Source organism: Salmo trutta, chromosome 3, assembly GCF_901001165.1.
Source record: "Salmo trutta chromosome 3, fSalTru1.1, whole genome shotgun sequence".
In the NCBI taxonomy this organism is placed as follows: domain Eukaryota; kingdom Metazoa; phylum Chordata; class Actinopteri; order Salmoniformes; family Salmonidae; genus Salmo; species Salmo trutta.
The window spans coordinates 23,220,088-23,235,353 of NC_042959.1; the positions used below are offsets into that span (position 1 = coordinate 23,220,088).

Consider the following 15,266-nt stretch of genomic DNA (forward strand, 5'->3'; position numbering starts at 1 on the left):
TACCCTATAATACTCATCCTATATGGATATACTGTACTCTATACCATCTACTGCATCTTGCCTATGCCGTTCGACCATCGCTCATCCATATATTTTTATGTACATATTCTTATTCATTCCTTTACACTTGTGTGTATAAGGTAGTTGTTGTGAAATGGTTAGATTACTTGTTAGATATTACTCAATGGTCGGAACTAGAAGCACAAGCATTTCGCTACACTCGCATTAACATCTGCCAACCATGAGTACGTGACAAATAACATTTGATTTGATTTGATTTGAGATATGATACCCTCGGTGGAAGTTACAACAGCAAGAAAAAAGCAACCATTCAAGGTCTCTGATATTACATTCACTTTATGAGTCTTAACAGCTTCTGAATCTACATAAACTAAAATATATGCAGTAAACAATTATTGAGTGCTGTAAACAATTATAGAGCATGTGGGACAGGTTTTTATTATTATAATTGGCAATGTAATAGCTTTCACTGTCTGCATAAGTTTTTTAATCACAGAGTCTATGAACAGAATTCAGTCCAGACAAACAAACATTACATGGATGTCCAATAAATAATCTGAAGTGAATATTCAATTCACTGTGCATCAGCAGAAGATAGACCCACGGTACAGAGGTTTTAGAAATTTTTGCAAATGTATTAAAAATACAAAACTGAAATATTACATTTGCATACAGTTAAAGTCGGAAGTTTACATACACTTAGGTTGGAGTCATTAAAACTGATTTTTCAACCACTCTCCAAATTTCTTGTTAACAAACTATAGTTTTGGCAAGTCGGTTAGGACGTCTACTTTGTGCATGACAGAAGTAATTTTTCCAACAATTGTTTACAGACAGACTATTTCACTTATAATTCACTGTATAACAATTCCAATGGGTCAGAAGTTAACATACACTAAGTTGACTGTGCCTTTAAACAGCTTGGAAAATTCCCGAAAATGATATCATGGCTTTAGAAGCTTCTGGTAGGCTAATTGACATAATTTGAGTCAAATGGAGGTGTACCTGTGGATGTATTTCATGGCCAACCTTCAAACTCAGTGCCTCTTTGCTTGTCTCCTAGAGATGAACGTACTTTGGTGGGAAAAGTGCAAATCAATCCCAGAACAACAGCAAAGGACCTTGTGAAGATGCTGGAGAAAGCAGGTACAAAAGTATCTATATCCACAGTAAAACGAGTCCTATAATCGACATAACCTGAAAGGCGCTGAGCAAGGAAGAAGCCACTGCTCCAAAACCGCCATTAAAAAGCCAGACTACGGTTTGCAACTGCACATGGGGACAAAGATTGTACTTTTTGGAGAAATGTCCTCTGGTCTGATGAAAGAAAAATATAACTGTTTGACCATAATGGCCGTCGTTATGTTTGCAAGCCGAAGAACACCATCCCAACCATGAAGCGCAGGGGGTGGTAGCATCATGTTGTGGGGGTGCTTTGCTGCAGGAGTGACTGGTGCACTTCACAAAATAGATGGCATCATGAGGGAGGAAAATTATGTGGATATATTGAAGCAACATCTCAAGACATCAGTCAGGAAGTTAAAGCTTGTGGGCAGAACTGAATTTGTGGGCAGAACGACTCAGTTACACCAGCTCTGTCAGGAGGAATGGGCCAAAATTCACCCAACTTATTGTGGGAAGCTTGTGGAAAGCTACCCGAAACGTTTTACCCAAGTTATACAATTTAAAGGCAATGCTACCAAATACTAATTGAGTGTATGTAAACTTCTGACCCACTGGGAATGTAATGAAAGAAATAAAAGCTGAAATAAATCATTCTCTCGACTATTATTCTGACATTTCACATTCTTAAAATAAAGTGGTGATCCTAACTGACCTAAGACAGGACATTTTTACTACGATTAAATGTCAGGAATTGCAAAAAAACGAGTTTAAATGTATTTGGTTAAGGTGTATGTAAACTTCTGAGTTCAACTGTAAGTATTCAGACCCTTTACTCAGTACTTTATTGAAGCACCTTTGGCAGCGATTACAGCCTCGAGTCTTCTTGGGTATGATGTTACAAGCTTGGCACACCTGTATTTGGGGAGTTTCTCCCATTCTTCTCTGCAGATCCTCTCAAGCTCTGCCAGGTTGTATGGGGAGTGTCACTGCACAGCTATTTTCAGATCTCTCCAGAGATGTTAGATCTGGTTTAAGTCCAGGCTCTGGCTTGGCCACTCAAGGACATTCAGAGACTTGTCCCAAAGTGTCACACCCTGACCTTAGAGAGACTTTTTTATTCTCTATTTTGTTAGGTCAGGTGTGACTTGGGTGGGCAAATCTGTGTCTCTATTTTTTTGTTGGCCTAGTATGGTTCCCAATCAGAGGCAGCTGTTTAGCATTGTCTCTGATTGGGGATCATACTTAGGCAGCCCTTTTTCCCACCTGTGATTGTGGGATCTTGTTTTTGTGTAGCTGCCTGTGAGCAGTCCAGAACGTCACGTTTCGTTTTCTTCTGTATTGTTTTTGGTGAGTTTCATATTTATTAAACGTGTGGAACTCTAGGTACGCTGCGCCTTGGTCCATTCATTCAGACGAGTTTGACACAAAGTCACTCCTGCGTTGTCTTGGCTGTGTGCATTAGAGTCAATGTCCTGTTGGAAGGTGAATCCTTGCCCCATTCTGAGCTCCTGAGCGCTCTGGAGCAGGTTTTCATCAAGGATCTCTCTGTACTTTGCTCCGTTCATCTTTCCCTCAATCCTGACTAGTATCCCAGTCCCTGTCTGTGAAAAACATCCCCACAACATGATGCTGCCACCACCATGCTTCCCCGTAGGGATGGTGCCAGGTTTCCTCCAGACGTGACGCTTGGCATTCAGGCCAAAGAGTTCAATCTTGGATTCATCAGACCAGAGAATCTTGTTTTTCATGGTCCGAGAGTCCTTTAGGTGCCTTTTGGCAAACTCCAAGCGGGCTGTCATATGCCTTTTACTGAGGAGTGGCTACCGTCTAGCTACTCTACCATAAAGGCCTGACTGGTGGAGTGCTGCAGAGATTGTTGTTCCTCTGGAAGTTTCTCCCATCTCCACAGAGGAACTCTGGAGTTCTGTCAGAGTGACCATCGGGTTCTTGATCACCTCCCTGACCAAGGCCCGGCAAGCTCTAGGAAGACTCTTGGTGGTTCCAAACTTCCATTTTAAAGTGATGTAGGACACTGTGTTCTTGGGGACCTTCAATTCTGCAGAAATGTTTTGGTACCCTATCCCAGATCTGTGCCCCGACACAATCCTATCTCGGAGCTCTACGGAGAACCTCATGGCTTGGTTTTTTCTCTGAAATCCACTGTCAACTGTGGGACCTTATATATATATATATATATTAACATATTAACTTATACAGTTCTCTGCTGCCAATGACTGGAACGAACTACAAAAATCTCTGAAACTGGAAACACTTATCTCCCTCACTAGCTTTAAGCACCAACTGTCAGAGCAGCTCACAGATCACTGCACCTGTATATAGCCCATCTATAAATAGCCCAAACAACTACCTCTTCCCCTACTGTATTTATTTATTTTGCTCCTTTGCACCCCAGTATTTCTACTTTGCACACTCATCTACTGTCAAATCTACCATTGCAGTGTTTTAATTGCTATATTGTATTTACTTCGCCACCATGGCCTATTTATTGCCTTTACCTCCCTTATCTCACCTCATTTGCTCACATTGTATATAGACTTATTTTTCTACTGGTTTATTGACTGTATGTTTGTTTTACTCCATGTGTAACTCTGTGTTGTTATATGTGTCGAACTGCTTTGCCTTATCTTGGCCAGGTCGCAGTCTCAACTTGCCTACCTGGTTAAATAAAGGTGAAATAAAATTTAAAAATATATATATATATAAAACAGGTGTGTGCCTTTCCAAATAAAATAAAATCAAATAAAATTTTATTGGTAACATACAGATGGTTGGCAGATGTTAATGCAAGTGTAGCGAAATGCTTGTGCTTCTAGTTCCGACCATGCAGTAATATCTAACAAGTAATCTAACAATTTCACAACAACTAACTACCTTATACACACAAGTGTAAAGGAATTAATAAGAATATGTACATATAAATATATGGATGAGCGATGGCTGAACGGCATAGGCAAGATGCAGTAGATGGTATAGAGTACAGTATATACATATGAGATGAGAAATGTAGGTTATGTAAACATTATATAAAGTTGCATTGTTTAAAGTGACTAGTGATACATTAATAATTACAAATTGGATGTAATAAAAGTGGCTAGAGATTTGAGTCAGTATGTTGGCAACAGCCACTCAATGTTAGTGATGGCTGTTTAGCAGTCTGATGGCCTTGAGATAGAAGCTGTTTTTCAGTCTCTCGGTCCCAGCTTTGATGCATCTGTACTGACCTCGCCTTCTGGATGATAACGGGGTGAACAGGCAGTGGCCCGGGTGGTTGTTGTCCTTGATGATCTTTTTGGCCTTCCTGTGACATCGGGTGGTGTAGGTGTCCTGGAGGGCAGGTAGTTTGCCCCCAGTGATGCGTTGTGCAGACCTCACTACCCCCTAGAGAGCCCTACGGTTGTGGGTAGAGCAGTTGCCGTACCAGGCGGTGATACAGCTTGACAGGATGCTCTCGATTGTGCATCTGTAAAAGTTTGTGAGTGTTTTTGGTGACAAGCCAAATTTCTTCAGCCTCCTGAGGTTGAAGAGGCGCGGTTGCGCCCTCTTCACCACGCTGTCTGTGTGGGTGGACCATTTCAGTTTGTCCGTGATGTGTACGCCGAGGAACTTAAAGCTTTCCACCTTCTTCACTACTGTCCCATCGATGTGGATAAGGGGGTGCTCCATCTGCTGTTTCCTGATGTCCATGATCATCTCCTTTGTTTTGTTGACGTTGAGTGTGAGGTTATTTTCCTGACACCACACTCCGAGGGTCCTCACCTCCTCCCTGTAGGCCGTCTCGTCGTTGTTGGTAATCAAGCCTACCACTGTAGTGTTGTGTGTAAACTTGATGATTGAGTTGGACCCATGCATGGCCACACAGTCATGGGTGAACAGGGAGTACAGGAGAGGGCTGAGAACGCACCCTTGTGGGGCCCCAGTATTGAGCATCAGCGGGGTGGAGATGTTGTTTCCTACCCTCACCACCTAGGGACGGCCCGTCAGAAAGTCCAGGACCCAGTTGCATAGGGCGGGGTCGAGACCCAGGGTCTCGAGCTTAATGACGAGTTTGGAGGGTACTATGGTGTTAAATGCTGAGCTGTAATCGATGAACAGCATTCTTACATAGGTATTTCTCTTGTCCAGATGGGTTAGGGCAGTGTGCAGTGTGATTGTGATTGCATCGTCTGTGGACTTTTTGGGGCGGTAAGCAAATTGGAGTGGGTCTAGGGTGTCCGGTAGGGTGGAGGTGATATGATCCTTGACTAGTCTCTCAAAGCACTTTGTGATGACCAAAGTGAGTGCTACGGGGCGATAGTCGTTTAGCTCAGTTATCTTAGCTTTCTAGGGAACAGGAACAATGGTGGCCCTCCTGTAGCATGTGGGAACAGCAGACTGGGATAGCGATTGATTGAATATGTCCGTAAACACACCAGCCAGCTGGTCTGCGCATGCTCTGAGGACGCTTCTTGCAATGCCGTCTGGGACGGCAGCCTTGCGAGGGTTAACACATTTAAATGTTTTACTCACGTTGGCTGTGGTGAAGGAGAGCCCACAGGTTTTGGTAGTGGGCCGTGTCAGTGGTACTGTGTTGTCCTCAAAGCGAGCAAAGAAGTTGTTTAGTTTTTCTGGGAGCAAGACATCAGTGTCCGTGACTGAGCTGGTTTTCTTTTTGTAATCCGTTATTGACTGTAGACCCTGCCACATACGTCTCGTGTCTGAGCCATTGAATTGCGACTCTACTTTGTCTCTAAACTGCCGCTTAGTTGGTTGATTGCTTTGCGGAGGGAATAGCTACACTGTTTGTATTTGGTCATGTTTCTGATTAAAAGCAGTCGTTTGCACTTTCAGTTTTGCGTGAATGCTGCCATCAATCCACGGTTTCTGGTTGGGGAAGGTTTTAATAGTCACCGTGGGTACAACATCACCGGTGCACTTGCTAATAAACTCGCACACTGAGTCAGTATATACATCAATGTTGTTGTCCGATGCTATCCGGAACATGTCCCAGACCACGTGATCGAAGCAATCTTGAAACGTGGAATCAGATTGGTCGGACCAGCGTTGAACGACCTGAATACGGGCGTTTCCTGATTTCGTTTATGTTTATAGGCTGGGAGCAACAAAATGGAGTCATGGTCAGATTTGCCGAAAGGAGGGTGAAGGAGGGTTTTGTATGCGTCGCGGAAGTCAGAGCAGCAATGATCCAGAATTTTGCCAGCCCGGGTCGCGCATTTGATATGCTGATAAAATTTAAGGAGCCTTGTTTTCAGATTAGCCTTGTTAAAATCCCCAGCTACAATAAATGCAGCCTCAGGATATGTGGATTCCAGTTTACATAGAGTCAAATGAAGTTATTTCAGGGCCGTCGAAGTGTCTGCTTGGGGGGGGATATACACGGCTGTGATTATAATCGAAATTCTCTTGGTAGAGAATGCGGTCAGCATTTGATTGTAAGGAATTCTAGGTCAGGTGAACCAAAGGACTTGAGTTCCTGTATGTTGTTTTGATCACACCACGACTCATTAATCATAAGGCATACACCCCCGCCCTTCTTCTTACCAGAGAGATGTTTGTTTCTGTCGGCGCAATGTGTGAAGAAACCGGGTGGCTGTACCGACTCTGATAACCTATCCCGAGTGAGTTTCCGTGAAACAGAGAATGTTACAATCTCTGATGGCTCTCTGGAAGGCAACCCTTGCTCGAATTTCGTCTACCTTGCTGTCAAGAGACTGGACATTGGCAAGTAGTATACTCGGGAGCGGTGAGCGATGTGCCCGTCTACGGAGCCTGACCAGAAGACTGCTCCGTCTGCCCCTTCTTCGGCGCCGTTGTTTTGGGTTGCCTACTGGGATCCGATCCATTGTCCTGGGTGGTGGTCCAAAAGGAGGATCCGCTTCGGGAAAGTCGTGTTCCTGGTTGTAATGTTGGTAAGTTGACGTTTCTCTTATATCCAATAGTTCCTCCCGGCTGTATGTAATAAGACTTATGATTTCCTGGGGTGACAGTGTAAAAATAATATCCAATCAAAAAAATCATGTCCAATCAATTGAATTTACCACAGGTGGACGCCAATCAAGTTGTAGAAACATCTCAAGGATGATCAATGGAAACAGGATGCACCTGAGCTCAATTTCGAGTCTAATAGCAAAAGGTCTGAATACTTATAAGGCATTTCTGTTTTTTTATAGATGTTCAAACATTTCAAAAAAGCTGTTTTCGCTTTGTCATTATGGGGTATTGTGTGTAGACTGATGAGGCAAAAATGTATTTAATTCATTTTAGAATAAGGCTGTAACGTAACAAAATGTGAAATAAGGGAAGGGGTCTGAATACTTTCCGAATGCACTGTCTATGTGTATTTGCTTGGTAGTATTCCTCTCAGGAAGTCTTCAAGAAATGTTCCTCTAGACTGCTGAATTGTGAAGTTATCATAAAACTGCCACAAAAAAAGATGGATGGATATTTGTTTTATTCAAACCTACTGATCCAGTAGGTAGGTTGTCATTCTGCACTAATATACTTGCTCATTGGTTCTTGAATACATTTTACCCAACTTACCTGTCATAAGCATAATGGATATTGGAACAAGGCAAGGCAGAGTACACTGACTAGCCCTTTCCTGCAGTCAAATGACCTAGTGGCCTCATGGGTGGAATGTGATTAATATTTTCACAATTATTAATTTAAAAAAAATTAACAACAAAAATCCAGTGTTTCTATGTCAAACGGTTTTGTTATATTTCAGTCTTCTGTGATTGTAACGAGTGCGCTGCACTGAGAGTTGGGAAGCAAGTACAGGGAGTGAATATTTAATACATAAATGGAACATAATACAAAACAAGAAACACGAACAGCACACATGAAACTGAAACAATAACGCCTGGGGAAGGAACCAAAGGGAGTGACATAAATAGGGCAGGTAATCAAGGAGGTGATGGAGTCCAGGTGAGTGTCATGAGGCACTGATGCACGCGATGTTGGTGACAGGTGTACGCAATAATCAGCAGCCTGGTGACCTAGAGGCCGGAGAGGGAGCACATGTGACAGTGACGTACAGTACAAGTCATAAGTTTGGACACACTTACTCATTCAAGGGTTTTTCTTTATTTTTACTATTTCTTCATTGTAGAATAATAGTGAAGACATCAAAACTATGAAATAACACGTAACCAAAAAAGTGTTAAACAAATCAAAATATATTTAATATTTGAGATTCTTCAAAGTAGCCACCCTTTGCCTTGATGACAGCTTTGCATACCTTTGGCATTCTCTCAACCAGCTTCATGAGGTAGTCACCTGGAATGCATTTCAATTAACATGTATGCCTTGTTAAAAGTTAATTTGTGGAATTTCATTCCTTTGTAATAAGTTTGAACCAATCAGTTGTGTTCTGACAAGATAGGGGTTGTATACAGATGATAGTCCTATTTGGTAAAAGACCAAGTCCATATTGTGGCAAGAACAGCTCAAATAAGTAAAGAGAAATGACAGTCCATCATTACTAAGACATGAATGTCAGTCAATGCGGACAATTTCAAGAACTTTGAACGTTTCTTTAAGTGCAGTTGCAAAAACCATCAAGCGCTATGATGAAACTGGTCTCATGAGGACCGTCACAGGAAAGGAAGACCCAGAGTTACCTCTGCTGCAGAGTTAGAGTTACCAGCCTCAGAATTTGCATCCCAAATAAATGCTTCACTGAGTTCAAGTAACAGACACATCCTAACATCAACTGTTCAGAGGAGACTGTGTGAATCAGGACTTCGTGGTTGAATTGCTGCAAAAGAAACCACTACTAAAAGGACACCAATAAGAAGAGACTTGCTTGGGCTAAGAAACACGAGCAATGGACATTAGACCGGTGGAAATCTGTCCTTTGGTCTGATGAGTCCAAATGTCAGATTTTTGGTCCCAACCGCTGTGTCTTTGTGAGATGCAGAATAGGTGAACGGATGATCTCTGCATGTGTGGTTTCCACCGTGAAGCATGGAGGAGGAGGCGTGATGGTGTGGGGGTGCTTTGCTGGTGACACTGTCAGTGATTTATTTAGATTTCAAGGCACCCTTAACCAGCATGGCTACCAGAGCATTCTGCAGCGATACGCCATCGCATCAGGTTTGCGCTTAGTGGGACTATCATTTGTTTTTCAACAGGAGAATGACCCAACACACCTCCAGGCTGTTTAAGGGCTATTTGACCAAGAAGGAGAGAGTGCTGCATCAGATGACCTGGCCTCCACAATCACCCGACCTCAACCCAGTTGAGATGGTTTGGGAGTTGGATCGCAGAGTGAAGTAAAAGCAGCCAACAAGTGCTCAGCATATGTGAGAACTCCTTCAAGACTGTTAGAAATGAATTCCAGGTGATGCTCGTTGAGAGAATGCCAAGAGTGTGCAAAGCTGTCATCAAGGCAAAGGGTGGCTACTTTGAAGCATCTAAAATATATTTTGATTTGTTTAACACTTTTTTGGTTACTACATGATTCTATATGTGTTATTTCATAGTTGTGGTATCTTCACTATTATTCTACAATGTAGAAAATAGTAAAAATAAAGAAAAACCCTTGAATGAGTAGGTGTGTCCAAACCTTTGACTGGTACAGTATATTAAGTGTAATATTGGGATGCAAACTCAAAATATCTTTATCTGACATGGTACAGGTGTCTTCTTTTTTTAAAGCTCATAACCATGTGTGAGGTGTATACTTTTGTAACAATGTTGATTTGTTTAAGACTACCAAGAAACACTCTGTGTGACCCTGATTTAGCCCAATGCAGTAAAAGGATAACTTTCATATACTTACAGCATTTATCGGACTTGGTCCCGATGTCGATGATGGGCATCCCAAAATACTTGTCAAAAAGATGGGGCCATCCGTTGTTATCTCCTAGGAAACAAAATATCAACACATTATTATACTGGTCAGAAATAATACAAAGTAAAACCCTACAGAAAACATCAATGTTGTATCACACTTTTATTAATAATTTAGGCGTGCAGGCCAAGGTGTCATTTAATGCCTTCTTCAAGACAGCAGGAATAAACTACTGTCAGCCTGGCATCAGCTTGATATCCATAACCTAGCCAGTAGGCTTCAAGTTTTGACACTGTAGATTCTCCCTCAATAAGTCTGGGGCTTAGCCTTGATGTCAATCTGTTTCTACTCTCTTGCCAACTCCATTTGGAGCTGCCATGTTTGGCTTGACAATGACAGCAATGAAGTTGGCAGGAACACTAACAGATCTGGGGCCAGGCTTTCCAGGGCTCATTCGTTGAACCATGAGAAGATAAATAGATTGCCTATTTCGGTAGATCAATCTGGAATGAAGTTTGGGTTTGCCGATATAAATACTACAAGCCTTTAGGTTAATCCATCTCAATAGATCTGTTTAAAAATATTAAACACAGAAAGAAGTAATTATGTTTACAAGGAAAATGTGTCATTTCTAACAGCTTCCTCATTACCAGTGCAAATGGATGTGCTGTTTTAGCTGCCTTCCAACCTAATGCAGCATCATCAATCACAAGTTTCACAGATTTCAAAAGTTCAGCATTGATTTTCTGCTTCAGTGATAACATTCAAGTTAGGGCCTTAAAGCTATGGGCTTTCTTTGGCTATTTGCTATGGGGATCAGTATGGTCTTTCAGTGAGTAACAACCTCCTCTGTATCCTGGCTTCACGCACCAGTTTCATGCCCAAATGGATGTGACATACTTACATCCTACTGATATTAATTAGACCAATAAAACCCTCCACGTAGTTTGAGTGAAAAATACCTTCCTCAACCCATATCACGTCGCATGGCTGAACTGCTGAGCTCTTCCCATGATTAAAATGGTAGCTACCCAGGAGAGTTTGCACTACGGAATCCCAATAGTTGACCTTTAAAATATCATCATGACACGGAGGCTGTATCTCATCTCATCATGGGTCAGGTGAAAGTGTACTGTTCAACAACAGTTGAAATCAATCAGCAAATGCATTTTTTAAACCATATGTCAATTATTTGCGGCATGAGCAACTATCTCCCTGTTTTGTTGAGCTAAACTTATTTTAAGGCTTTTAATAAGATCCAGTGGTTTGTGGGCTTGGTTGCTACACGTTCAATAACTTTCTTGTAGTGCATTGACACTAACACGTTAAATCAAGGTATACCATTCAACAACAGATTTCTAAAACACATGTTCAAGTTATTATTTCCAACATGTGGAACTATTTAATTGTCTTTGTTCAGTGGATTTGCTATTAGGTTCAAAAAATTCCCTGTGGAGAGCACGGTCACAAATACATTATTTCATTATGAAAATATCATGCAAGGCCACTTATACTCAATACTACATGTGATTGTGATTTGCATACTCATATGGTGTATAGGGACACATTCACACACAATGGCAGCGCTGAAACAGCACTCAACTCTACTGCTATGGAAACCTGTACCACCTTTTCAAATAGTGTCAGACATCCTTTCAAAACCAAGTAATATTAAAGTTATGAGTGACTGTCATCAGAATGTTATGTTTTTCCTCGTCTAAAGAGTTAATAAACTCAGTCTTATTCATTTCAAACTTTTAATTCAATATAGCCATATCAGTGACTTCCTGCCCATGGCATTATCACAGCAAATCAATGCACTGTAAGGAGCTAAAAATGAATTAACGGTTGATTTTGCAAACACGGGCACTTTTGGATGTTAAATGTTTTTGAAAATGAAACCTCTTGAAAATGCTTTTTATCTATCTGAATATTTTCTTCACTCTGTCTGGAAACAAGATCTAATAGTGGCTGAGACCATACTTTTTAAGAATAGAAAGATTTTTATCGATTTACCCAAATGCCCAAGGGGAAATAACATTACCACTACGTCATAAAATGTGCGATTTTACATGAAAAGGAAATGACAGAAATTGTGACTAAGGTATTTTATATAACATTTCACATGATTTGTTATTACTATTTGTAAGTTTTATTTATATGTATTCATCATTGTCAAGTCTAAATGTCTATACATGCCTTGATGATACTCAGAAACATGTATTTACCAAATCAAAATCTTAATATTTTACATTATTTTAGGAATTATCTTAAGAACATGCATATAAGGTTCCCATATGGTAAAAATCATCAATATCAATTGTAATTTAATACAACTTTTCCTCAAATATGTACCGTGATGGTAATGACTTAGCATTGTGGTAATGACAATGTGGTGGAAATTACATTTCATAAAACAACTGATGAAAAATACAATTTTGTCACAGTTATACATGTTTAATGTATGAACTAATACATTTGGGAATGACATTTTTACAGTATTTGGTCATAAATAGCAGGGATTCTAGCATGCTATCTCCAGTTGAACAGCTAGCATACAATGTATCCTAAATATGAATAATGAAAACATAATTCCTAAAATCTTACATAATTTAATGAAATTATAGCCTATTTGGTAATGACGTACAATAAAATATTATCTTCTCAAGTCATATTTACCTTTATTTTTCTATCATTTCCCAGCATAAAAATGTGAATCTCCCTCCATGACATCCATGTGCTCCAGTCACTATTTACATCCATGGTAACCAAGAACACAAACTTTTGAAAAAAACGTTATTATCATGACGCTTGTCGTGGTGGTAATGACCCAAAACTTAGACACGACTGTATTTTGTGTAAAAAAAAATTAACAAATGGCTTATACACATCTAATATGTATATAGTTTCCATTTATTTTAATATTTTTTTAAACAGATGCATTAAATATTTTCTAATTATAAAGACTTTTGTAAGTGTAATACTGTACATAGTAGAATGTCAAAAGTATGGGTGTCACACAGGACAATTTTAGTCTCTACTTAATGGATGTGAAATAAAAACGTCTAAATTCACATTTAATCCGAAAAATCTAGCACTGAGACACAAAAAGTCCCCTATTTGCAAAATCACCCTAAAATGAAAACTCATTGAGATATGGAAGTCTTGAGGGTGTTTAAGGTGGAACATTCAATCCCTACTGTTCTCCTTGTAACTCATTTTAATAGCAAAAGTAATTCAATGAACAAAGGTTGACATCTCTGAGGTTGTTCCCACACAGACAGTTTGTAGACACTGATCTTAGAAACTGATGCTGTATCCTTCTGCAGCCCATGTTATTTTAGACATTCCCTAATGTTTTCACAAAACAAGACAGTCTATAACTTCTTTAGCGACCCCTGGTGTCTGAACGTATTTTGCTGTCGTGCTGATCTCGCTCTTTTCCCTCTTGCCTTTGGAGAGAGCGTCCACGAACTGAGAACTTTGAAGCAGAAAGAAACCTAGAAATATTGAACATTGATAACTTGGATAACTTACTGGAAACAAAGTTGTAAAGTATATATTTACTACTACAGCATAATCAAGTGCTTAGATAATCAGAGTGAGCTGAACCAGAGGGTAATCGTATATTTTCCTTAGACACTTATGAACAGAGAATCCTGGTGAGTTAGCTTTATGCTAGCTAAATTATATGCCTGTCTTGATGAATAACAAAGGTGTACATGATATTTACGATCTAAAACCAGTCAGGATATTGACATAAGCATCTATGACTTTGAGAGTGATGATCATTTAGATTTTTAGAATGTTTAGCATTTGCTATCACTACATGTGCATTTTGTAACCCCCCCTTTGATTCGACAGCACCAGCGCCACATGCCATCTTCTGCAAACTTCTTGGCCATTTACAGAGGCTCATCATCTACAGATTCTACGATCATCATTGTTGCCTCATCTCTATAGAGGGACATTTGACTGGTACATTGTGGAATGAACTGAACCGAGATAATTGAGTGCACTCACATTTTACTTTTATTGGGTACCACATTTCTTTTCCTTTTTATTACTGCATTGGACAAAACTTTATTGTTGAAAATGAATGGTCGTTGTTGATAATCTGTTGTTGTGATACTCTGTTTTCTCTTTATGTTCAAAGATCACAACAAAGAAGTCCTTGCATATTCTTCCTTTTTCTTTGCTTAATTCAATTCCATTGCTTTAGATAACAGGCTCCTTATAAATTCATGATGAAATCTTGTATTCACAAACAAAAAATGCAAGATATACACTATATATGGGGCGGCAGGTAGCCTAGTGGTTACAGCGCTGGACTAGAAACTGAAAGGTTGCAAGATCAAATCGCCAAGCTAAAAATAAGGTAAAAATACACCGTTCTGCCCCTGAACAAAGGCAGTTAACCCACTGTTCCTAGGCCGTCATTGAAAATAAGAATTTGTTCTTAAGTGACTTGCCTAGTTAAATAAAGGTAAAATAATAAAATAAATACACTACTCAAAAAAATAAAGGTAACACTTAAACAACACAATGTAACTCCAAGTCAATCACACTTCTGTGAAATCAAACTGTCCACTTAGGAAGCAACACTGATTGACAATAAATTTCACATGCTGTTGTGCAAATGGAATAGACAACAGGTGGAAATTATAGGCAATAAGCAAGACACCCCCAATAAAGGAGTGGTTCTGCACCACAGACCACTTCTCAGTTCCTATGCTTCCTGGCTGATGTTTTGGTCACTTTTGAATGCTGGCGGTGCTTTCACTCTAGTGGTAGCATGAGACGGAGTCTACAACCCACACAAGTGGCTCAGGTAGTGAAGCTCATCCAGGATGGCACATCAATGCGAGCTGTGGCAAGAAGGTTTGCTGTGTCTGTCAGCGTAGTGTCCAGAGCATGGAGGCGCTACCAGGAGACAGGCCAGTACATCAGGAGACGTGGAGGAGACCGTAGGAGGGCAACAACCCAGCAGCAGGACCGCTACCTCTGCCTTTGTGCAAGGAGGAGCAGGAGGAGCACTGCCAGAGCCCTGCAAAATGACCTCCAGCAGGCCACAAATGTGCATGTGTCTGCTCAAACGGTCAGAAACAGACTCCTGAGGGTGGTATGAGGGCCCGACGTCCACAGGTGGGGGTTGTGCTTACAGCCCAACACCGTGCAGGACGTTTGGCATTTGCCAGAGAACACCAAGATTGGCAAATTCGCCACTGGCGCCCTGTGCTCGTCACAGATGAAAGCAGGTTCACACTGAGCACGTGACAGACGTGACAGAGTCTGGAGATGCCGT

At 40.7% G+C, this 15,266-nt stretch overlaps 1 protein-coding gene across 1 annotated transcript in view; it reads right to left on the reverse strand.

Annotated features, from left to right (window-relative positions):
- The window catches only part of LOC115170632 (relaxin receptor 1), a 98,517-nt gene that overhangs the window by 42,302 nt on the left and 40,949 nt on the right, over positions 1 to 15,266 (reverse strand). The window contains exon 3 of the mRNA XM_029726884.1: positions 9,950 to 10,033. Coding sequence (XP_029582744.1) covers positions 9,950 to 10,033 — 84 coding nt within the window. The remainder of the gene's footprint in view (positions 1 to 9,949; positions 10,034 to 15,266) is intronic.